This window comes from Fringilla coelebs, assembly GCF_963513975.1.
Source record: "Fringilla coelebs genome assembly, chromosome: 23".
Lineage (NCBI taxonomy): Eukaryota > Metazoa > Chordata > Aves > Passeriformes > Fringillidae > Fringilla > Fringilla coelebs.
The window spans coordinates 152,036-177,677 of NC_140049.1; the positions used below are offsets into that span (position 1 = coordinate 152,036).

Here is a 25,642-nt window from a genome sequence, read left to right on the forward strand (position 1 = left end):
AAAATCTGTGCCAAGGCCTCAGCACCCTTACAGGGAAGAATTTCTTCCTAATGTCTACTCTAAGCCTTCCCTCAGCTTAAGGCCTTTCCCCCTTGTCCTGACACTGCATGCCCTTGTGCAAAGTCCTTCTCCAGAGCAACATGGAGGGCAGTGTGTCTAGGGTGGGGGGAACAAGGCACATGCAGCTCGTGAGATCCCTTTCCCTGGGTGTAAACATCTCTGTCAGCAGGAGTCAGGGATGAAGCAGCTGCAGGAGCTCAAGTTAACCTGGGAAAAGCTAGTCGGTGCTGAGATCGGGGAACAAGTACAAGAGTGAAGAACACAGGGCAGAACACAGGAAAACAAAGGTGATTATAAGAACATGAACCAGCAGAAGAAAGCAGGAGGAGAGAGAGGGCGTTATTCAAAGGAAAAAAAGCTCATGCTGGTTTTTAGGAGGCATTGGGCTAGCAGCACCTCCTGCAGCTGGCAGGTGGAAAATGCTCCCACTGACTTGTGCTGACAGTTCATTGTTGGAAAGAAAATCATCCTTTCAGAGGATCCAAAGAGCAGGAGGGCAGCATTAGAAAAGCAGGAGAAAAGCGTGGGGAGCACAGTGATCTGCAAGGCTTCTGGCCCAGAGTTAACACTACCATGGAAGAACCACCCCGCCTCCATTTTCAAAAAGGGTATAGGTACTTCCTGCAGGAAAACTGAAATGAGAATCACAGAATCAGAAAATGATTGAGATGGAAACAGCCTTCGGAGGTCACCTTGTCCAAACCTCAGAGTCCCAGAACCATGTCCACTTGGCAAAGTTTACTGTTTCTTCCCTCAGTGAAAATTAAATACCATAGGACAAAATATAATTATTCAATTTGCAAAGTAACAGAGTTACACTGAATGCTCAATGTATACAGCATTTTATTGTTTGGACATATGTTACAATGGACAAACATATATTACATATGCTATACAAAATATACATTCTGCTGTGAAAAAAATATAAATAGACAATAGGAAATAGCAAGAGGGAACAGAAGCAGCTTTGCTCTTACTGCTTCTGACCCCTCTCAGTTCCTGTACCGGTAGTGCTTTGGCATTGATTGAGGCAATTGCTTGTTTTTACTGAAAAAAGAAAGGCCACTCTGTCCCTCTGCAAAGGAGAAACAAGACACATGATTTGCTCCTCCAAGTCTATCAAAGAAGGTTTTCCACAGTGCAGCAAAGTGTCACCTACTTACAAGCATCAGCTATTTACAACCAGCTTATGGACTTTAAATGCTCGTGGAAAGATGTAAATGTTTTAATTCAGGATTCAGCTTTTATAGACCACTCTCTCACAGAAATCAGAGCAGCTTTAGCTGCACTCTCTGACAGCCAGCATAGTCCTGGTACAGACAGCAGTGATTTTAAAGCCCTGACCTAGGACAAGCAGGTCTCACCCATCTAAACGGAATTGCCTTGCTCCAGGGAGTTGTACCCCAAGTACTCTCAAGGGTCTGGACGATGCCAGATGCACTGTGACAGATCTGTGCGAGCTCAGCTCCTACAAAGGGAGAGAGGAATGAAAGAAAGAGGAACAAGCATTTGTCAAACGGCAGTGAGAGAGCAGCAGCAGGGATGTGGCTTTCCCACTGCTGGGAATCACAGATGCCAGCAGCAGCGTGTCCCAGTAGCCTGAGTGACTACTGGCTGAGAGAGTAGCCCAAAATGATAAGGCTTTGCTGCTGCTGTAGTTTCATGGCATGACCTTTTCCATCTGGATTTAAACTGACAGTGCTGGGTCCCTGCAGCAGGGAGCACTTTGGATTCAGAATAAGTGCTGTGCCTTAAATGCTGTCTGGGAAGGAAAAGTCTGGAGGAAATAAAACTAGAAAGAAATTAACTGATAATTTTTCTTTTTTTTTTAAAATAAAGATTTCACCTGTCAGAATCTCAAAATTCACACACCTGTTTCTCTCTATTTTCATGAAAGGTCAAGCACAATTGCATCCCCTTCCCACTAAAGCTGCTGCCTACCAAAGCAGCCATGCTGGCTTTGAGAGCATGCGAAGACGCCTTAAAAATATTTACTCATTTGCAATGATTGGACTGTTATTCCTGTCCAAAGAGCCATGGGAAAAGCATCATTAGTCCCAGTGTTTCCCCACTCATTTACTCAAATACTTCACCACAGTCTCTAAATTCCACTGTGATTCTGCACAACTAGACCTGACAATTGAGTCGCAAACCTTTCAGTCCAGGAATTCTCACATACCTACAACTGAGCTGGGCCAAAAACCATCCCTGAGAAGTCTTTTAACACCTTCTACAAAAAGGGGCATTTTCCCCCAAAAAGAACAACTTCCCAGAAAGCCTTTATAATGTCATTTGTCTTCCTCATTTTCTCAGGCACATCTCACTGAAACTAAGGAGTCTGAGCTTCCTCTGTGTCACAAAACCTTTCAGTAGTGAGGGGTTCCCTGCATTGTATCATTACTCACCTGTCAAATATTTAAACATTTTGACCACACCAAGATTTAAGGGAACTATTAGTTCAACAATGTAGCCTGATATTTTACAACAGAAAAGGACCAGTGTTTTAAACTACATATGCCTTTGGCTCTGCAGAAGAAATAAGTATTCATCAAGTGCTCTCTCAATTTACCTCATACTTTTCATCACCACATTCTTTTTAAAAGTTCAGTTAACTGCCAGCTAGAAAACATATGAGACCCCCTCAGCAGATAAAATACAAAGGGGTTTTTAATAGATAAAAGCTTAGATAAACCTTGAAATTCTGCTACTATCATGAAATGGATCAGCTTGCAGCCAGGCACACAGTTGTAGGCAACAATGAAATTCATCAATATCACAGTTCTACCACATATCTATAAGTAAATGCGCTTTTCAAAACAAAGACAGCTCTATTCCCCCACAAACAAGCTTTCAGTCCCCCCAAGCTCCCCATATGGCTTGATATGCAGCTGTCAAGACTAACAGTATGATGCATACTTTGGCATAATAAAAAATAATTTACATTACAGTCAACACATCTATATGCTTAGTGTATACAAAATATTTATAAATGCGAGTTTATTTACAACTAGAGTCCATTATTCATAGAAGAAAACAAGCCCCAAATTTAGACTGGCAACAGACACCTGCCAGCAGTCTAAGGAAGGAAAAGCTGGCCAAGAGTTTTACACTTACAGTTCCGCGGGAATTCCATGAGGAGGCCCTGATGGTTTGTTTCCAAGCAGACAAAACACTGTGAAATAGCTACACACGTTCTTGAGAGCTTTCCAAAACACGTACCACCACAAAGACTGCTTCCAGCATCACACAATCCATGTTTTAATGCTATTTTTGTAGATAGCACTAATTTTCCATGTGTTCTCTGGCGCACATTCCCATTTCCAATGGAAAAATTGCAGAAAAAAGGGCACGTGCCATCTCCTCCAAGAGAGTCTGACTCTCTAGTACTTGCAGGCACATACACAAGCATCTTTGGCCTTGGGGTTAGTACTGAGGTAGTAAATACAGCCAGTCAGTGTGGATTTGCTTTCAAGGCTTTGCGAGTGTTTTATGTGGTTTCACTTTGGTCATGAATGTTCCGTGTCCTGTTAAAATCAAAACTCTCCTCCCGCAGCCTGTGGCAGGGCCTGGGTGATGCCTGGTCCCGGCCACTGTTGGCAGCACCATTGCTGCAGAGCGGCTGCGGGGCCTCGTGGGCCAATGGATGGTGCAGGAATTGCGGGCGAGAGCAAGCCAGGTCTTTGCTGCCTCCCCATAGAGGAACCTGGAAGGGCTCTGAGGGAGAAAAATTAGAAGATGAACAGAAGGCAAGTTCATAGAATCAAAGAATATCCTAAGTTGGAAGGGACCCTCAAGGATCATCGAGTCCAACTCCTGGCCCTGTACAGACACCCCAACAAATTCCATCCTGTGCCTGAAGAGCGTTGTCCAAACACTCTTTGAGCTCTGGCAGCCTTGGGGCCATGACCATTCCCTGAGGAGCCTGGGCAGTGCCTGACCACCCTTTAGAGGAAGGACCTTTTCCTGACACCTAATCCAAACCACCCCTGACACAGCTCCAGCTGTTCCCTCAGGTGCTGTCACTGCTCACAAAGAGCAGAGATCAATCACACTCAGATTTTAAGAAGATTTGAGCTCTGTGACTCAGCAATTACAATGCTTTTGAGATGATTTTCTCTGGTTTTGAGGATATATTTTACTAGATGCTCTCCTTTTCCAGCAATCTCTTACAGTAACCCGGAACACACAGAGCTTCAGGGTGAATTTTTTAAAAGGTGATCTGGAAGATAGTCAACAGAAAAATAACCAATTTAGGGAGTTCTTTGAACTTATGGCCAGCTCAAACAGAAAGGCTGTAGTGAAGCTCCAACTTTTGGTTAATACATGTCCTTGAAGTATAAGCAAAGGCTCACATTCCACAAACTTAAACCTGCAAATTAAGAAATTCTATCTTTTTAACATCACCCTCTTCAATCTCAGGTACTGGATGCAAGCTGTTGCTTGCTGATGCAACATGGGCATTTGGAGAACAAGTGCTTAATAAATGTGAGTTATTTCACAAACTACTGGCACTTGAAGCTGTGTGTCAATAATGAAGGGCAGCATAACAAAAGCCAAAATTATCAGGGAATACAAAGCAACAGAAGGAAAAGTGGACACTCACCAATGATCTGCTGGGAAGAGATTTTATCACTTTTTTTGTCATGGTTGGTAAGGAAGACAGGCACATCTCTGTCTGCTAAGAGATCACCCAGAGCACTGGTTTCATTCTGGGTGTGTGCTGTGTACGTTTCCTTGGGCATCTGCACCAAGAGATTCGGGAGGGTTTGATCCAGTGGGTCCTCCTCAGCGATGAAGGCATAGGGACAGTACTCTCGGGTCCGGGAGTAGATGTTGGCATTGTCATAACAATCTGAGCAGATCACTAATGGTGCTGCACCACCTGATGAACACAATGGAAAAATAGAATACTCTCAAAAAGGCTGAGGATGCCAGATTTCCATAGGCTATACGTCCTGGTATGATCATTTATTACAGCAGCACAGATTGAAGTGTCTTTTTACAGTTAAGGGAGTAAAAGAGTACTTGGCTTGAGAGGTCACATGAGAAACCCCCCAAGGTTCCCCCCATCCAAATTCTCCCCAGCAGTCCCCTTCTGAAGCTGACTGGGGGAACCACAGACATGTTCCCCTATTTCATGGGCAAAAAAGTTCAATGCAGGTGCAGCCAGCTTAAGCACCAGAGTGAAACAGCCTAGGGATTAAACTGGGATACCTGCCCACATCCATCTTGGACCTGACTTGCCCCTGCATGCCCACACACAGAGCTGATGATAAACCAGTCACTTAGATGAGCTGTTCTCAACTCCTTCCTGATACACACTACAGTGCAGGGGGACTGGGCTGGAGGGACCATGGACAGGGGTGAAAAATTTACACTGAGGATCAATTTTCAAGCCAGCCTATATAACAAGTGAAGAGTCCTCAGCATTTTGATGATAAAGAAAGCTCAAAAATCTCTGAAATTTCTCAATGACATGAACATCCAGAAAATTGTCCAAACAAGGTAGGGAAACAGTGCAGACCCTTTAGTTATAACTGTAACAAACCAACCAGCCAACCTTATACCAAGGACAGGAGTCACAGATAGTCATCTTCCAGGCAAAATCTATTTCCACCTCTTCTGCCTGGGCTCTTGAGATGCCAAAGGAAAGAAACAGGATAAAGATCTATCTTGACACTTAAGGCTGTGAGGATGACACTGTGCATTGGCATCCTGATGAGACATTGGCAACACACCTGAGGCCTCTGCTTACCATCTGTGCCTTTGTGCATGTAGCTGCCAGCTGGAGGCATCAGCTGCTGATGGCTCCCTGCCTCCAAATTACTGTAACCTTCCTGAGGCTCAGACAGTGTTCCTTGGGAGGACAGGTAGCTGGGAATGTCAGCAGGTAGGTTCATCTCTTCTGCAAGGCAGAATTAACATTGGCAACATTAAACAGTGCAAAGATTGCAAGGTATTACCAGCACTATTCCCCACATTAAAAAGAACACCCTGAATTTCAACTTGCATGAAGGTATCCTTTTTTCTACCTCAGTAATTACAAATCCAGACAGCCAGTTCAAAGCTGACAGGGCCAGAAAGAAACTTTACACCTATTATTCCAGGCTCTGAAAACATTTCTAAATTTATTCAAATATCTACTTCCAAACTTTACTGTTTTCCCTCAATGCAGGGCAAACCTAGTTTATAAGGAATGGAATTAGCACACGTCTGGTATTTAAAAGAACTTCTAAAATGGAGGAATTTGAGCAAAACCCTGAAGGGATTTTGGAAGGAAATCTTCAGTTCTTTAATCTTATCCATTTGTAATAAATGCAGAAATTTCAAGTGTTTTGGACTAAAAACAGGACCAGAGACTGTTGATTTGACACTTAACCTGTGTTAGTGATGCTGTAGTCTTCATTCTTTCTCCTCATGTGGTAGATGACAATAACCCACACCAAGGACGTTCCCACCACACAACACACAACAACGATGATCACGATCCCTACTGTTGTCCAGCCATCCTCTTCATGGACAATGGCATTCTGGGAAGAATCACAGTTGGGGGAAGCCAGGACATTTAGGTAAATGTGGCCACGCTCAGTGCCTAGTGTGTTGGACATGATGCACGTGTACTTCCCAGCATCCTCCAGTCCTGCATCCACTATGATGAGGAGCTGATTTGCTGCAGCGAAGAAATGCCGCTCGGTGACTGTCAAGGGACCATCATCCTTGGTCCAGTTGAGGCGAGGGGCAGGACTGCCACCAGCTATGCACTGCAGGACAGCAGTTTCACCTCGGGTCACTGTCCTGTCCTCCAGAGGCCTCATGAAGGAAGGAGTTTCTGGGACAAAAAGCGAAATTGTAAGATAACTTTAAAGAATGATGGAATCCTATAATGGTTTGGGTTGGAAGGGACCTCAAAGATCATCCTGCCCCATCCCCTGCCATAGACAGAGACACCTTCCACGCGACCAAGTTGCTCCAAGCCCCATCCAGGCATCTCAAGCACTTCCAGGGATGGGGCAGCTGCTTTGGGAAAGCCATGCCAGTCCAATTCTAAATTTGGCCATAATGTTAAGAGTCAGTGTCTTCAAAAAAAGCTGCACTCTGGAAGGAACTAACCTTCCATTATTACTCAGCATAGTTCACAGGATGGGTCAGCTTGGAAGGGACCATAGTGGGTCATCTGGTCCTACTTCCCTGCTCAAGCAGGGTTATGCCAGAGTACACAGAACAGGATTGCACCCAGGAACACCTCCAGTGAGGGAGACCCCATGCTGGGCAGCCTGTTCCTGCACAGTAAAGTTCTTCCTCACTTTCATGCAGAGCTTGCTGTGCATCAGTTTCTGCCCATAGCCTCTTGTCCCATTGCTGAGCAGCACCAAGCACAGCCTCTGACCCCACCCTGCAGACATGGACACACGACGAAAGGGCTCCTCTTGTCAGCCATCTTTTCTCAAGGTTGAACAAGCCCAGTTCCATAAGCCTTTCACAGAATCATGACATCATTTAGGTTGGAAAAGGCCTCTAAGATTATCAAGTCCAACCATTCACCATTTCCTTGTAAGAGTATGCTCCAGTCCCTTCATTATCTCTGGACTTGCTCCAGGGACTCTGCATCCCTCTTGTCCTGAGGAGCTCAGAACTGGACATAGCCCTCCAGATGTCCCTCACTAGGGCTGAGCAGAGGGGCAGGATCACCTCCCTGACCTATTGGCAATGCTCCTTCTCATGCATCCCAAGATCCCACTGGTCTTCTTTGTGGCAAGTTTGTTACCTGCGACAAAATTTGCTATAAAGCAACACAATTACCTACCTGATCTACACTGCTGGACTAACATATGCCCCTCAGCTCCCTGCAAAGATCACCCTAACTCCAACTCCACCAGGCAGCTCATGTTCTAAAGCTTCACTGTGTAAACATCACACCAAGTGCTGCTCTTTGTATTTCAACTTCATTCTCCACCATTTCAACTTGCTACTTATAGCTAAGCTACACTTCCACTGCAGATGTGCAGGGATCCATCTGCCAGCACAGGCCGGTCATACTTACCCAGCACAGTCAGGGTAGCATTGGCAGAGAGTCCCCCTGCGATGTTCTGGGCCATGCAGCTGTAGATCCCCATGTCTTCCATCTTCACATTTGCAATGAAGAACACATCGTCCTCAGGCATTACGTGCATCCTCCTCTCTCTTGCAGCAGGGAAGTCTGTGCCACCATCTTTCTGCCAGGAGATCTGTGGAGGGGGGTGGCCCTCGGCAGCACACTCCAGCCGGGCCATGGCCCCGGTGCGGATAGTGAGATCCATGGGAGTTTTCAGGAAAGAAGGGAGCTCTGGAACAAAGGGGACATCAATTCAGCATTTTTATCATCAGGTAAAGTGCAGCAAAAGCTCCACAACAGAGAGGAAATTTGAAAACGTATCTGAAACACTCCATAATAGAGAGCAACAGATTCTTCTGAAGAACTGCACAAACTTTCAATGGTTATTTCTAAGAGCCTTTCTCCCAAAATTTAAATACAGTATCTACAGTGTTCACAGAATCACAGAATGCTTTGGGTTGGAAGAGACCCTTAAGACAATACGTGCCCAAGGACACCTTCCACTTTCCCAGATTGCTCCAAGCCCTGTCCAGCCTGGCCTTGAACACTCAGAGGGATGGGGCAGCCACAGCTGCTCTGGGCAACCTGCGCCAACCCCACAGGGAGAAATTTCTTCTAATACCCAATGCAAACATACTCTATTTCAGTTTAAAGCCATTAAGGTCCTCTAAGATGTGTGAAGAAGATGATTTCTTATGGGAAGAATAAAGTGAAAAGTCTTTGCCACATTTTTCTTCTCTGCTAACAGGGAAGGTACACTTCCATCTCACCACCTCAGCTCTGAGGTACTGTGGGGACCAGTGGCCTGCTGACTGATGTGAACATTGTCTTCTTACCTCCCCTTCCCTCAAAATAAAGCAGAATCATGATGGCTAAAAAAAAAGACTTCACTTTTGACTTTTCAGAGTTTTTACCACTTATTTTCTGATGAGTCTTCCCCAGTTTTACAAACATGTGGGAAAGGTGCGGAGTTCTGAGGAGACAGTAGAGGGAGCTTTTAGTTTAAAGAATTCCACCTCCAATTAATGGGATGAACAACTAATTGTGTTCTAATAAAGCACGGGAGATAAATGCCACTTTCAAAAAAGTGAACAGAGGCTTTTCATCCACCAAAAAAAAAAAAAAAATCACTTCTTTCCAGCTTTATAAAATTATGTGTGATACATCTAAATCCCACTGATATTTGCAAGAGTATTTTGGGCCACCTTTAGTGAAAAACAGACTTGTAGGTACTTAAATGGAGTTTTAGGTTCAGAGCATTTCTCCTTTTTTTTTATCATTACCACTTACCATTGACAGTCAGCTTGGCTTTGTTGGAATAATTGGAGCCAAAGTGATTGGTGACAATGCACTGGTATTTCCCTTCATCAGTGAAATTCACATTGAAGAGGTGCAGGACAGTGGTGTATTCCAGCACCTCCCCACTTTGCTGCTGGTACCTGGCAAAGTTCTCAATGTCAGCATCATAGAGGACCTCGCTGTCTTTGCGCCAGGCCGTGGCCATGGGTGAGTCACTGCTGCTCACAGCAGTGCACATCAGGGTCACATTTGTGCCTCGCAGGGCCACCGTGGTCTCGGGGTGGACTCTGATCTGTGGTTTAGGGAAATTATCTAAAAAGAAAAGCACAAAGATCAGCTACTATTGCAAGAAAACTCACTCAAAAGACAACGTAAACAAAACCAAAACTTTGGGCACAGATGTCCTGCTTGAGGGACACAAATTCAGCTATTTTGATCTGGAAGTCAAGCTGTGAAGGAGGCAGAAGAATCAGCATTGAAAACAATCAGCGTAGAAGTGCGGTGCTGAGCAGCTCTGCCTTTTGTCCAACTTTGGAAACTTGCTATATTTAGATCACACTCAAAAATCCTGCTCAGCTGAAAAGCCAGACCATTTTATGAAGGACTGAGACTTACTTTCAGATAGTTTAAATACCCTGAAGAGCCTTGAAGTTCTACAAGCACAAAGCATAACAAGAGCTGGAACTTCACTAACTCATCCCACTCAATGAAACTGATTTCCATATCCATCAATTCACCAAAGACACTCCCACAGACACATGCAGAGCTCTGTAGTGGAGTGGAGAAGAGGGTGCGTCCACCTACAGGATTACTATTGTAGCCTTTGCCACCAAAGCAATGAAAGAATTGCACATACACAAATAACTGTTATAAATTTGCTCACCAGGAAAAGGATACATCAGGCCTGCCACAGGCTTCACGGAGACTCTGGGCAAAGAGTTTGAGACCACCATACACATCAAAGTTATGGAGCACCAGAGAATGTGCCAGAGCCTGAACTACTCTAATTTTTGCCCAGAGCTGTGGCTGTCCCATTCCTGGAAAAGTTCATGGCCAGAATGAGCAGGGCTTGGAGCAACCTGTTCTCATGGAAGGTGTCCCTGTCTATGGCAGGGGTAGGAACTGGATGAAGGTTTAGGTCCCTTTAAGGTCCCCTTCTAACCCAAACTATTTATGATTCTGCAATATTCTGCTGGTATGGGCAAGAAGCAGGAAGAAAGTGTCAAACAGACCTCACAAAGCTAAAGGTAGTCATAAGCAGGGAGAATGAAAGCATAATCCATTCTTACTAGTAAGCTGAATAATAAAAAACAATGCCCAACAGCACTACTCCTTTGGGTTAACTTCAGTGCTCAAACACCACAAAACAGAGCAAAGAGATGCAGAATTAAACCCCAGACTCACAGCAGACTCAGGGATGTACATGGGCACCACGGCCATGACCCCCTCAGAACTACAGCTTGATTTCAGCTACAAGACTTGTGTTACTGTGCTTTTGTATCAAAAGTCACTAAAAATACAAACCACAAACAAAGTCATCAGGGTCCACACTGAGAAGGCCTTGTCCTGCCAACCACTCAGGGTGAGCACAGCTGACACTGACAGCCTGCAGCAAATGGCTCTCTCTGAGCCACTGGGGCAGCCATTTCAACTGGCAGTCACAAAGCAAACTGCTTGTGTTCAACACTCTGCAGAAACAGGGCAAAACAAAAGGGTGAGTGAAGTTTATTTCACATGCATACACATGATTTCACACAGCAAAGCAACTTAAAGCATACACATACAGACATATCAGATTTACAGTATTATTTAATATCTATGCGCATTTATTATAAAATCTTGGGTATTTATGCTAGAATCAGTCCCTCTATGTCAGCATTAAAACCTAACATTTCATTTTAATCCAGGAGACTATAAACTCCGAGTTTCAACTTCAAAAAAGCAATCCCAAAACCACTAAGCCTGTCTTTACAATTTTCTCATTCCTCTTTAAAGCAATTACAAGAACATAACATTGCAGCACATTGCTCCATATTTCAAACTAAACACAACTGCCATTATGAAATGAGCAAAAGCCTCAATTCTTATTTTAGTGCCAGCTGATAAACAAATCATTTTTGGCCTTAAATATTTCATACAGATATCAACTACCACTCCTTTTCTCTGCTACACAGAAAACCTACCAACAGAAAACAATGATGGGTCTCTTTCCTACCGTCTGCTTTCAAAGTTTCCTAAGTGTTATTACTCATTCACTGGAGTGCCAGATGCCACCTCTGAACTGACTTCAAGACATCGGGGGCTGAGTTTTGTTTGCCATACTTGAAATACGAGTTTGACTGACTTGAGACAGTCTAGCATCTAACAAGAAGTGATCTGTCCTAAGATGCAGTCAGTCATGGGAGAAAAGAGGCACCAAACAAGCCAGGATTCCATCCTACTCTTTGCCTGCACATATCAATGACTCATTTTTAAAATACATCAGAGAAGGCAACTTTAACACCTGAAATTGTCTCCTCAAAGTGGCAGATCTTGCAGACTAAGTCCATCTGGTCAAGGTTAACTAATGGAGTAACAGGTTTAGACCAGATTACAACAGTCAAAGACTTTATCTCACAGAAAGTACTGCATTACAGTAGTATTAGTCTTGGGTGTGAAGGTCATTTCACATTATACTACTTCAGATGTCTGAAGACCACAAGAGACCCTATCAGCTTAAACATCTGCTGAGCACATAGAAAATCTTGTCTAGATGTGAATTTTAAAGCCTTTTCCCTAGCCCCCAAAAATAGGAAGAATACAGGATTTCCTAATCCCCCTGAGAGATTCCTGATGAATTATTTGTTTTGTTCACTGCCTACATGCAGCGCTGAGCCTGCTGCGAAATCATAGGATAGGAAAAGCTTAATGGTTCAGTACTGCAAGAAAAAGTTAACTCCTCCTAACTGCAAATAAGGAAATGCAGTTGAAGACTTTATCGAACTTTAAATCTAAATATTCTGTTACCAGCTTTTTGATACTTTACCAGCATTGCTGCAAATATTTCATGATGAAAGCAGGCACACTTCAGACAACTTCAAACAACCCTACAATGGCTGAAGAATTCTTTCCAAGGTAGGGCTTGTAAAGAATCTCTAAATAATTGTTATTAACTTACAGCTCCTTCAGCTGAGCCTGGGCAAAGGCATTTTCTTGGATGGACATTATTGCATTGTTGCTTAAATCTCTGTAAGTTAAGCAAAGAGCACAATGAGGAGTCAGTGTGATTTCATACGCTGCCTTCAGTTAAATACTTGAAAATCTCACAGAGAACACAAGACTGAAGTTGACAAATAATTAGGAGTTCTACAAATTAAAATACTTACAGATGTTCAAGTCCTTCAAGACCAGAGAATGCTTTTTTGGTAATTGACTTAATTTGGTTTCCTTGCAAGATTCTGAAAAAAAAAGGCCCAGAAACCAGTCTGAATGTCAATATGAGTTCACAAACAAGACCCAAAAGAAATACCCTATGATGCTTAACTACATTTTTTTTCTAATTCTAGCTGAGATACAGGATGAAATACTATTCTTTTTAGTTTAAAGGCTCAACTAATTTTCCTGAGAACAGCGCTTCTTTCCTATTTTCAACTTAGAGATTTGGGTTAGAAATGTGTCAGAAGATAATTTAAGTCAGAAGGATGAAACAGCAATAAATCAAACTTGGGAATAAAGCAATAACTTCCTAATACCAATCTGCAACCATCACACAACTTCCCGGACTGCACCCTTACATCAAGCTTTTTGTTACAAACAACGTTTGTAACTACACAGGATGGAACTTCCTACAAAACACGTGGCACTGGATGTAAAGTGTACAGTCTAAGTATCAAGCAGTTTAAAATGCAATAGTGTTTCAAATTTGCTCAAAAATACTTTGTATTCTGGGGTTGTTTTTTTGATAAGTAGTAACTTTTACCCAAACCAAAGAAGCACAAGAAATTACAATCACCACACAGAGGGAGCGAGGTGTTCAATAATAAATGCAGTCAAATACTTATGCTTAATCTCATCAAACTGGTGCTGTAAGGAAATGCAGTGCAACATGGATCCAATGCTCCTGAACAAGAAACCCAAGACTACATCTTACACACAAGTGGAAACCCTGTGAGAAAGGCTTTCTGCCTCATGTCATTGACTGAAAATTTCTCAATATTTTGCCCTCTCCCTCTCTGCATGCCTGGGAAGTGCCGTTGTTCCCCTAATTTGTAATACATACAGTTTATCCAGCCTGCTGAGTCCCACAAAAGCTTCATTTGCATCTTCTATGGCCCAGGAGATCTCATTGTTCCGCAAGTCCCTGCAGGAGAAGACATTTCTCAGAAAGAAGACTTGGAACATCATTGTGACCAGGGCTGCTGGTGAGCTGGGGAAGACAGGCCAGGTATGGGGCTCTGGCACACTGGGAAGGTCTCAAATGTTTTACAAAACTAAACTTGTCAGGAGATTAATTTCTCACCGCAGAGGAGCAAAAGGGAAAACTTCATAACAAGTGCTGCAGTAAGCACCACAAACAAAATCTGCAGCACAACTTCTTGATGTGGCATTTAAGGACATGCCCCAGTCTGACCAGCACTTTTGGACTTTTGGCATGTGGACTATATGCCAGGAGCTGGGAGAAGCAACTCCTGAAGCAATTTGGTTCATGTAAGGGAATTAACCAATACACCAGCAGCAAGTATCTTCACAAGTAACAGGCTAATAACAGCATTAGCATAATAAGGAATTACACCCAGGCTACAGCGTAGGCCTGCCAGGCACACCTTAGTGGCTTTTCAAGATGAAGTTGATATTCTGCTCACAAATCTTGTTATCAGCTAATGGTATTTCTGACTGACCTCAGCATAGCACTTCAGCCCCTCATGGAGAAGAAAGGTCTGAACAGCAAAACCAATACGCCAATACAGTTTAGAGAGGATTAAATGTTCTTCAGAAAGAAGATGAAATAAATCCACTTGCATTTTTAGCCTGAATGGCATGGACTGAGCCAAAAACATCTGTTTTGATACCACCATGCATAGAGAGGTGTGTATTTAAAGGAAATCATGCTAATAAAAAATAGTCTGCCCTGTGTTTTACCTGATATTCTATCAACAGCTAGATGAAGCTTCCAAACAAGTCAACTGACACAAAACTAGCTGCATACACAGGCTACTGTATATACCACTCATATAAACACCTCTTTCCCTGTGCTAATGAGGGGAAAATGAAGCATCTATTTTTCCATTATGTGAGACTGTAAACTGTGTAGAAGGCCATTGTGGAAGAGACTGGGATCAACCTCCAGGATACCATCAGTGGTAACACACAATTTTCTTATTTTTCTTACTTTGAAATATAGAAGCCCTGTTAAAACCACACACAGAAATACATACACCAGCTGTAGCACCAAACAACCAGCACACAACCAACAATGGAACTGAAACCACACAGTATCTCTTGTTTTTTGAGGTATTTTTACACTCCACTACTCAGACCACTCAGCAAAATGAGTGAGCAGCCCAAAAGAAAACCCCTCATTGTGTAAGAGAGGAGTTGGCTCCTCATGCCTGGCTGGGCACTAATGCTTGGAGCCTTGTTAATCACCACTGCTCTCCATCCTGCACATTCCAGTCCCAAAGCAAAGGGCCAGGCCCTCACTGTTGACATCCCTGAGAGCCCAGGACAACCTACTAATTAATCTGCTCCTGTTCTTTTTCATGTTATTCTAAATCTAAGAAATTAGGTTTAATTATTTCATTAAAAGGTTGTATTAAGGTTAACAGAGTATGACTGCTTACATGAATCTCTCTGGTGAATTTGCTTATTTAAGCATTCATTTAATGAAGTGGCAGAGGGGTTATAAATTTTCACTCCTTTCTCGAGTACTGTTGTTTAGGACAATTACAACTGTTCAGATCTACTTGGGACAGGACTGGGTCTCTTCAGAAATATCCAAGATCTGCCAGAAAAGGTCCTGGCAAGAGCAAAGCTGTGCCTTCAACAGCAAGAAGCAATTCTATAGCCCCTGTTATGTTTGTGAGGTCAGCACACGAGCAAGATAGGCTAAACCACACCTTCTACAGCACAGAAGGGTTCAGTCCTTGGTTTCTTGGTTCCAAACCTAAAGAACCTCCCTAGAAAAAAGAGCTCCAGGCTATTTGTTCCACAACTGGACACACAAGGTATCCACACCTCTCAGAAGCCGCAGGACACACATCTGAGCACTCAAGGTCACCAAGTCATTGTTTCTTACTACCTCCACAATTGAGTGGTAGGCTTGTTTTACCTGGGCTGGAATTCTGTCATCTTGGCATGCCAAAAGATTATCAGCCCTACCACACCTGCAGGCAGGACAGCACCAACAATGATCTCAGGCTCACACAGTTCAATATCCATTGTCTCTACTTCCAAAAGCTCCACTTAAAGTAAAACTGCATTAAACTGAAACTTCTGTTTGAAGTCTTCTGTACTTACAAGGTTTGAAGATTTGTCAGACCTCTAAAGACACCATCAGCAATGTGATTAATGCGATTGTCACCCAGGTTTAGCTTCTCCAACAAACCAAGTCCCACAAAGGCAGATTCCTTAAGGCGAGTGAGCTGATTGTATGACAAGTCTCTGAAAACATTCAACACACACTTTAAAGGCATGCAGGGAGATTAATTTTTAAGATACTACCTGACTTGATTAACTATTGTGTTCTAATTTCTCTAACAGAATACTTATAATTAAACTACATCATTACCATGGGCCTAGCAAGGAAATTGAGTACTTCCTTCGGTAATTCATTCTTGCCAATTAATAATTGCAACATTTCAAAAATCCCCAATGAACAGTAGCCCAGAACTTACAGCTCAGCAAGTCTTTGGCAGAATTCCCATGCATCTGGGCTTATCCTGGTGATGGCATTCTGGCTAACATAGAGTTGTTGCAATGTCCGCAGCCCATACAGCCAGCCCTTGTTTACTTCTGTTAAGTTATTATGCTCCAGTTCTCTAATGAATTAGACAGAAAAAACATTTGCCAAATAGATAATCAATGAAACATCAACTTACAAAATTTCACCTTGTGGATCTCAAAATTACTTACTAACTTTAAGCCTTAGACAACACAAAATGCACGATTCTTTCAATCCTGTTGAATTTTTTAAAATTAACTAAAGTATATGAAGAACTGAATAACTAAACACCAGCTGCAGGGATCAAGTGGCAGAAACAAAACTATAATCTCTAGTCTCAAAAATAACTTCTTTAAAAAGAAGTCTTCTGCTAACACTGCATCATACATCCTTTTGTTCACACCATCAAAGCCATGGAGGAAAGAACAACCCCATGTTATGGAGACTGCAAATTCAAACCAGCAAAAGCAACTACAGAGGCAAACATTCTTGATCAGCATGTAGGAAGACGCTGGAAAGAAGACCAATACAAAGGAATCACTAGACTGGTTTGTGTTGGAAGGGACCTCGAAGATCTTGCAATTCCAACTCCCTGTCATGGGCAGGGACACCTTCCACTAGACCAGGTTGCTCTATTCAACCTATCCAGCCCTATTCTACCTGGCCTTGAACACTTCCAGGAATGGGAAAGTGTATCTTACCACTTCTGAAGTAACCAGACATGACATAAAAATAATGGGAAAATACTCTTTTCCTATGATTTCCTCAAAATCTCAGCACAGCCTTGATGCAATGGAAACCATACAGGACACAACTCCCCAGAGCCATTTTCTTTATGCTAAAAAATTCCACAACCAGGCATACTCACAATTCCTCTATATTACCCAGGCCAAAGAATGCTCCATCCATTAGTCTGCTAATCCCATTGCGCTGCATTTTCAAGGATTTTAAGGATTCCAATCCTTGGAATGTAAGACTTTCCACTATTTTAATCCGGTTCCTTTTCAGTTCCCTTTCATAAAGATGACAGTCAAATATTAAGACACCTTGCAACAAGCATCACCGTGTGAAAGTCAAGAACAGGCTGAGATTAACATCTCAACTGTAAATGTTGTTTGGATGTTTTCAAGACTGTTACTTACAGAAACTGCACATGAGGCAATCTGAAGATCTTTGGTGGAATCACACTAATCCTATTTCTGTTCAGTTTTATCACCATTAGTGAGCTAGATAAGTTATCAAGGCAACCTGCTTCTAGAGTAGTTATTCTGTTGTTACTCAGATTCCTAAGGAAGAAAGGAAGAAGGAAGGAGGCCTTTCAGAACACAGAGAATTTGATGAACACAATGGCACAAGCACCTCAGAGCAACCACTGATTAACAGAACCCAAGACCCTTGTGAAGTCACATGAGGAATCTAAATCACCAAGCTAAATCCTTTTTCCCAAAGGAATAGGTGTGAGGAGCTGATTTTTACAGCATGTCTATGTTTCAGTTAGAAGTGGTTAACACAATGTCCACAGTGATCTACTCAAACAGGAAATCATTCCCTGTCCCTGATGGCTTATGTACTTCCATTCTGACAACAGCAAGTACTGTTTTCAGCATTATTTGGGAAAATACAATACAGATTGGTATGAAAACTATTTTGTTTCAAGGACATCTGTAGCTCCATTAAGCACTGCTGCCAGTTCAAAGCTGTGTAAAGATGTCAACTTTAAGACACTAATTTAAGAATAAATGAGGTCTCCAACACTATCATTGTACAGCCAGCAAGCCCAGAGACAGTAGATCACTCATACTTACAGGTACTTCAGTTGCATTCGTGGAAAGGAAGAGGCTTTAATTTCTGATATAAGATTAGAACTAAGATCTAGATTTTCCAAAGAAAGATAGACCTGGAGTTGCTCAGCATTTATTTCTGGAATGGTATTGTGCACCCTGGAAAAGATCAGCAATAAATATGATTATCACAACATCTCATCCTTCTGGATGCACAGCTGAAACAGCAACAGGACTCTGTATATCAACAGTACTAGTGAGCTTCATGAATGGGACATGCACGACATGCTTACAAAAGTGTTAATTCCTAAAGCAATACCGCAAATCCAAGAGCTATTTGCCACCATGACATATAAAGAGATTCAAATTCTGAGGCCTGTAGATGAACTGGTCCTTGTGGGGAGTTCCTGGACTGAATCCCGCCCCTTCAAAGCTGCCTGCCTTGGTTGACTGCATTTTATTGGTAATTTAGGGTGACTTGATTGTCTAACTGATTTGTATTTCTTTAAAGAGTGTTTACATATTCCCTGATGCTCTCCACATGAGCAGTATTTCAAGAAAAAAGATGTTTTCCTACAATTTGGTAGCAGAATTCTAACATGGTTCTCCCATTTGTTAAACAAGAAAAAGGCAGATGAGCTATTACTTACAATGAGAGAAGGGTTATATTGGAAGTTGTTTCTCCAAAATACGGAATTTCACTTAGCTCATTGTAATTCATTTTCCTTAAACAGAGGGCAAAAAAAAAAATTATTGACACTTTAAAGAGGAGAAAGATCCTTCTGTATACTGCACAAATAATTCATATCAATGCATTTAAAATTTTTACTGCATTAACAATACTTAGTAGTTGACAAAAAAGACTCCCCAAGAGCTTAAGTACTAATAATTTGAACAATTTGAACAGTGAAACATGCTAGCTTTTCTTATTTTCATGGATACTATTACTTCTCTTTTACTTAAAATCAGCTACAGCCAAAACAAATACTCCTCATTTCTCTTTAAAAATACTGGTCTTCTGATCTTTCATGGGAAAGGTTTCTGCTCACAACACAATAGTTTTATACATAAAATGTGCTGCTGACATGGAGCATCAATTTTTAATTAACTTGCACTGACTATTTCTTTAAGACAGACCAGGTATCTTGACATGCAATAAAACATTCCAATTAGAATTACATAGGATATCTTTAGACTTTATCCTCATAAAAAACAACTTACACTTCTTGGAGAGTAGGGACAGACAAATCAATGCTCCAATTGGATGATAATAAATTATTATGACTTAAATCCCTAGAGAACAGAGAAAAAAGTTATTTAGTTCCTGGAATAATAATAAAAAAAGCTCAACAATCACAAAACATGTATACTTTATGCAATCTCAAGTTTGAAACTGCATTTATGTATTTTATACAGTTGCTCCTTCACTAAAGAAAAGAGCTTGTTTTAGTGGTCACTCACAATTAAAAGTCTAAATAGTCGTTTCTCTGTTTTAATCAAAAAACTTTTGTTAAAGCTTCTTGATAAAAAAATTGTACCTGACCAGAGAATTTTGGCTTTAATCCAGAGCTTTATTAACAACACTTGTCCACTACAGGAAGGAAAAACTTTGCAGGGACACGAGAGTAATTTCTTACAAAATGCCTGTTATTCAACTGCTTCCTGCAGCATGATCCCGATTTTCTCAGCTTTCTGAAGATGCTGACTAGCCAAGGCAGGCTTATTTTAAAGGAATATACAAGAAACTCCCAAACAAGCTGAAGTGGAGAGAACCCTGAGGCTGGGAATCTTACAGACAGATGCTTTAGCACCAGTTGGTTTTACTTATAAGAATCAAATGCAGGAGTAGGACTCTTTCAATGAGCAAAAGCCATTCAATCCAGCTTTAATGCTCACACTGGTGTTTGTGCTATTCCCATTGCTCTAACTTTACACAGTATCTTACTTTTGCCTTGGACTTGGGGCATAAATGCAACAGATGCATCCATTTCCGAGCACAGGCTGCCTCTAGTCATGATGGACCAAGAAAATCAGGTTTGCGATGGAAACATGGTCCCAGCCGCACCAGAAAGGACAGGCAGATGTCAGTCCAAAAGGTGAAACAAACCCATCTATGTGACATTTTTTTGCTGGTACAAGTCCAGCACAGAGGTGAATCTCCGAAAGATCACGCCTAGAGCCTGAGTCATTGTGTCTGAACAGACCTGACACTGCCACTATGCTTGCACAATAAGACTGATGCCCTCACCACAGTCAGAAATCTGTTGGTGAGTGCAAAAATAACTGGACACAGCTTATGTCTCTGAGCTATGAAGATGGTGAAGGGTCTGAAGGGGCCATACAAGGAGCAGCTGAGGTCACTCAGCTTGTTTAGCCAGGAGAGGAACAGACTGAGGTCAGAACTCACCAGGGTCTGCAGCTTCCTCCCAAGGGGCAGCTCTGATCTCTGCTCTCTGAGCAGTGACAAGACCCAAGGAAACAGCTGGAGCTGTGTCAGAGGAGGGTTAGGTTGGATATCAGGAAAAGGTTCTTCCCCCAGAGACTGGTCAGGCACTGAACAGACTCCCCAGGGGAGTGGTCAGGACACCAAGGCTGCCAGAGCGCAAGGAGCATTTGAACAAAGCTCTCGGGCATGGGGTGGGATTTAGGGGTGTCCTACGCAGGGCCAAGAGTTGGACTCAATGATTCTTTTGGGTCTCTTCTAGCTCAGAATGTTCTATACCAGATAGATGTTCTAGCCTAGCAAGGCATCATGCTTCCCCCCCCATTTCGAATTCTGATGTCAAGGAGAGAGCTATAACAAGCTATTTTCAGCAAAGCTGTTCCCCTCCCTATGAGCTCCTCTGGTAAGGTCCTGTATCACTGATCCTTTCATCATTGCTGCAGTAGCATTTTATGTCTTTATTACAGTTAGTTTTAAGATTATCAGACAGGCAGCAGCTATGCTGACATGGGAGACAAAATCACACTTTGCAACCAAAACTGTATTTATCTGTTAAAATGAATATTAAAATGCAAATTAGTATAATTGAAAATATTTCCAGTGACAACCAGATTTGGACAAGCCACAGCATCCACACGGTCCTCTGTTCCTGCAATAGCTTTGGGCCTGTGCTTGACTCCAAATACACCAAGGGCCAAACTTGATCCTACAAAAATCATTAAGTCCAGTTCCTGGCCCAAAACAGGTCAACTCCAAAATTCCACCGTGTGCCTAAGAGCATTGCCCAAACACTCCTTGAGCTCTGGCAGATTATTTTTGATCTGTAAGACCACAGCCTACTAAAAGACAACATGGACTGACAATTGACAGACTACAGTATAGTTACAGTTGCTAACTTTCACTCAGGTTCAGTGTAAAAATTCTGCTGAATTATTAAAATCCTAGGTATCATGGCAAGTCAGGCAATTGTTAATGTATTCTTTTAATTACACCAAGATGCAAATTATACAGATAGAGCAGTGTAGGTTTGGAAACAATTAAAAAAAAAGACTCAAGAGAGCCTGGAGAGAACTGCAGCCAGTTGCAGAACTGTTCTGCAGCTCTGCTTCCTCAGTACATGTGGTAATCAAGCCAGCCCAAAACACTAGGGAAAGCACAAAAACAACCACGCATGAGCTGCTCCTCAGCAGGCTTCCCACCTCAGGGGGCTGAATGCTCAAGACACTCTCTCCAGATGCCCACATTCCCCTGAACCCCGCTCAGCCCCAGCCCCAGGGCACCCACAGGAGCCTGGCACAGACAGGTGGAGGGAAATATGATCCCACATCCCAGCAGTAGACTTTCCTGAATTTTTCAAACATGCAGGCACCCAGCCAGTACTGGCAGTCTAATCTTGGAGCAGAGTGCTTAAGCAGAGCAGGAAGTACTAAGCCGTGCTGTTTCCAAAGAACCAGTGTGCAACAGAGGAAAGAGACAATGGACATGGAAGATAACACTGCACCCCTCAAGGTGTGCAGATACTCCACTAATGAGCAAAACCAGGCCACAGGTTCTGAGCCAGACCAACCTGTGTGTCAGACACAGCTAGCGGGAGCTAACATAGTTCTTGGAAGCAAGATTAATACACATAGAAAACTGAAACTTGATTTTTCTAAGGCTTTCAGGAAGACTATAATAGAATACGTTAGCTGGGTAGGGAACATACAACAACCTTCTAAGTCCACCTACCTGACTACTTCAGGACTGACCAAAAGCTAAAATTATTCAGGACACTGAATTCCTCCAAATTCCTCCTAAACACCAGCAGCCATGGGGCCAGGGTGATGAGGATGTGCTGATATCCAGTTACCCCCCGCAGAAGCCTACTGTCTAATTACTGAGTTAGAAATTAGGATTTCAATTCAGAAAGCACACGGCAAGTGTTTTTCTATAATTACTCAGACTTGAACTACAACAAAGTTTTCATTACAATAAGTCCTCTTTCAAGAAGTTGGGTAGAGTTGATATTTAAAGTGATTCTGACATTATTTATATCTACATTCTGTTACTAACGCTTTTCTTCTTCAAAGAGACCAACTGATCTAAAAATACAGAATGAAATACATTGGCTGATTTTCTGTGTTTAGAGATCATTCAATCACACAGCTAAGATTCCTGCTATTCTGGAGAGCCAGATGTCATTCCCTTGTTCTGGAAAAACCAAAACCAAAGAACCCATCCTTTAAGGAGCCTTTGTAACTGGGAGGCCCAAGCTGTGCAGAATACAGAGCAAACATGTAAAATTTGTATTTTAGAGATTCATCTGGTATTGTATACAACATCATCTAAACATTCATTTTGAGCTTAAGTGGTACTCATCTCTTAAGTAAATAAAACAGAACACACATACCAAACCGATTATGGATGATGAAGAATGATCCTAATTCAGCCAAGCTGAGCACACTGTGGCACTGTAAAGGTGTTGATGCAGAATGCAGGCAGCCAGTTGAGCTCACCCAAAAAATCTACAGTGAACAGAACTTGCTGAACTAATTAACTGACACCTGAACTACTTCTATTCATCGTCTCTCTGGTTGCCAGGATATATAAACACACATGCCACTATGGGACTAGAGGCAGTGACCACCAGCATTGTGCTTCTCTCTGCCCCTACACACATGGCTGTCATTCCTTGCTCTAAAGAAACTAATGTTTTAAGAGGCAGACATACCAAAAAAAAAAATTCCTAACTCCCTAACTTCACAAGCCTTTTCATCACCCACCAGGTTTGCCACAAAACATATATAACTTCAGAGGAAAAATGAAGTGAGTTTCCTGAGTACTTCCATCATGAAAACCAAGTTCTGTTCTGCTGGCTTTATTAAAAACAAAAAGTGAAAATAAAAGCAAACTGCACACGCACACACACACACACACTGGAAGCAACACCTGCAAGTAATTTGAGAATTAGGAAAAAGAAGAATTTTTAGTCCTCAGTGCCAGCTGAAATGGTATCACAGAACTAATAGAGAAAAGCACATCAGGGACTTGATCATGTGAGAAAAATTAGGCTTTGATTAATTTTAAAACAGCTGGTACACATTATAGCTCATTTAGATTCAGAACTGCTAGAGTAGTACTAGTGAAGAAAAAACATCACCGATGCTTCATGTGCCAAAATCCTGAAAGCCACAACAGAGGACAGACACAGAATGGATTAAGAGCAGCTCTGGGGAGGACTTGTGGATGTTGGTGGATGAGAAGCTGAACAGAAACGTGCAGCCCTGGGCTGATCCCCCAGCATGAGCAGCAAAGGAGGGGGCGATTCTGCCCCTCTGCCCCACCCAGGTGAGACCCCCACCTGCAGAGCTGCCACCCACCCTGGCGCACCACTGCCGGGGCCGCTCTGCCCGCAGCGCTCCAGACTCTGTAAGAACATCCCACGGACAAAATCACAGACTCAATTAGGTTGGAAAACACCTCCAAGAACACCGAGTGCAACCTATGACCAAACACCACCTTGTCAATCACACCATGGCACTGTGTGCCAGGTCCAGTCATTCCTTGAACACCACCACCTCCCTAGGCAACCCCTTCCAATGCCTAATCACCCTTTCTGTGAAGAAATTCCTCCAGATGTCGAACCTGAACCTCCCCTGGCACAGCTGAAGCCTAGGTCCTCTTGTCTTATCGCTTGTTACCTGGGAAGAGAGCCCGACCCCCACCCACCTGCATCCGTCTGTAAGGAGTTACAGAGCGAGGTAAGGACACCGAGCCCCGAGCCCTGCCGGCCCTCCAGCCCGGACCTCGCACCGCCCCCGCCGCCGGGCCCCTGGCCCGCACCCCCGCCAGGCCGAGACCTGTGCACAGCCCACCGCCCGTCCGGTCCCGCAGCCCCGCCGCGCTCACTCACAGCCCCGTGGTGCCGGCGGGCAGCGGCGGAATCCTCCGCGGGCCCGGCCCGCCGGGCAGGCGCTGCCGGCTGCAGTCCAGCAGGCCGCGGCGGCACGAGCAGGGCGCGGCGCAGGGCTCGGCGGCAGCCGCCCGCGCACACAGCGCTGCCGCCGCTAGCAGCAAGAACAGCGGCCGGCCCCGCGGCGGCGGCCCGCGGGCGGCCCGAACGGCCGGCCCCGCTCCCCGCATCCCCCGGCCCGGCCCGGCCCGGCCCGGCCGCGCCGCCCCGCCCGGAGCCACCGCAACGCGCACAAAGCCCGCCCCCCACCTTCCGGCCGATTTTCCCACCCGGGCTGGGCGGGGCCAGGGGAGAGCGGCACCACCTCAAGCCCCGCCCAGCGCCCCAGACAGGGCTCTCGGGGCGGGGGTACGCATGCGCAGCGACACGGCCGGCGGCCCGGACGGGCCCGAGGCCTGCAGGCACGGAGTGGGCGGTGCCACCTGAAGCCCCTCCCACCAGGCCTTGGCTCGGCGGCGCAGGGGCGGGGCCGGGAGGGGCCCGGTACGCCTCGGTCGGCTGGGGCGGGTGCGCTCCGGGGATCCGCTTCCTCCGGTGGCTCCTGCAGCCCGTCCTGTCGGGGGTGTCGGGGTCTGCAGGGACGGGTCCGATGGCCCACCGCTGCCCTTCCAAACGGACCCGTTCTGTGCCCCCACGAACTAGGTGCTGCCGCGAGGGTGTCACGCTCTCCCCGGGCTGTGGGTGCAGCGCACCTGTGCTGAGGTGTACCCGAGGCTGTGCAGCTCCACTGGCACCATGGCCCGGATCTGTGCTTCCACAGCCAGCACGAGGGCAAACAGACATGCAGGCCTTCGCCTGGATCACACCAGCAGCGCCAGCGCTGGGCATCACCAGTGCCCAGCCTGGCTACAACACCTGGGCACAGAGCAAAGCACTGGCTGTGTGCCCAGTACTGTGTGCCCTCTGCAGCCCCTCCATGCCATTCACATCCTAATGGGGGTCTCAGACTGCTCCCATACCCCACTGCCATGGCCATGGCCTCCAGGTTCGCCAAGGTCACAGAATCATTTAGGTTGGAAAAGACCTCCAAGATCATCAAGTCCAATTTGTGACTGAATACCACCTTGTCAACTAGACCATGGCACTAAGTGACAGA

The 25,642-nt window shown here is 44.1% G+C and overlaps 1 protein-coding gene across 1 annotated transcript; it reads right to left on the reverse strand.

Annotated features, from left to right (window-relative positions):
• Window positions 1-1,827: 1,827 nt before the first annotated feature.
• LRIG2 (leucine rich repeats and immunoglobulin like domains 2) lies at window positions 1,828-24,700 on the reverse strand. The gene is made up of 18 exons (XM_084220476.1): window positions 24,487-24,700; window positions 19,373-19,444; window positions 18,802-18,876; window positions 18,176-18,310; window positions 17,513-17,656; window positions 17,239-17,382; window positions 16,324-16,467; window positions 15,947-16,090; window positions 13,710-13,790; window positions 12,817-12,888; window positions 12,609-12,677; window positions 10,976-11,139; window positions 9,443-9,763; window positions 8,102-8,383; window positions 6,440-6,889; window positions 5,816-5,965; window positions 4,664-4,942; window positions 1,828-3,774 (listed from the first exon to the last, which is right to left on the reverse strand). The coding sequence occupies exons 3-18, from the start codon at window positions 18,870-18,872 to the stop codon at window positions 3,548-3,550; spliced, it is 2,877 nt and encodes a 958-aa protein (XP_084076602.1). The 5' UTR covers window positions 18,873-18,876; window positions 19,373-19,444; window positions 24,487-24,700; the 3' UTR covers window positions 1,828-3,547.
• Window positions 24,701-25,642: the final 942 nt, after the last annotated feature.

Coding starts and splice junctions, on each gene's coding strand:
- LRIG2 (XM_084220476.1), bottom strand. CDS start 18,872: ATGAATTACAATGAGCTAAGTGAAATTCCGTATTTTGGAGAAACAACT. Junction 16,091..16,323: donor TGCCAAAGACTTGCTGAGCT/GTAAGTTCTGGG, acceptor GAATGTTTTCAG/AGACTTGTCATACAATCAGC. Junction 4,943..5,815: donor CATGCACAAAGGCACAGATG/GTAAGCAGAGGC, acceptor TGTGTTCATCAG/GTGGTGCAGCACCATTAGTG.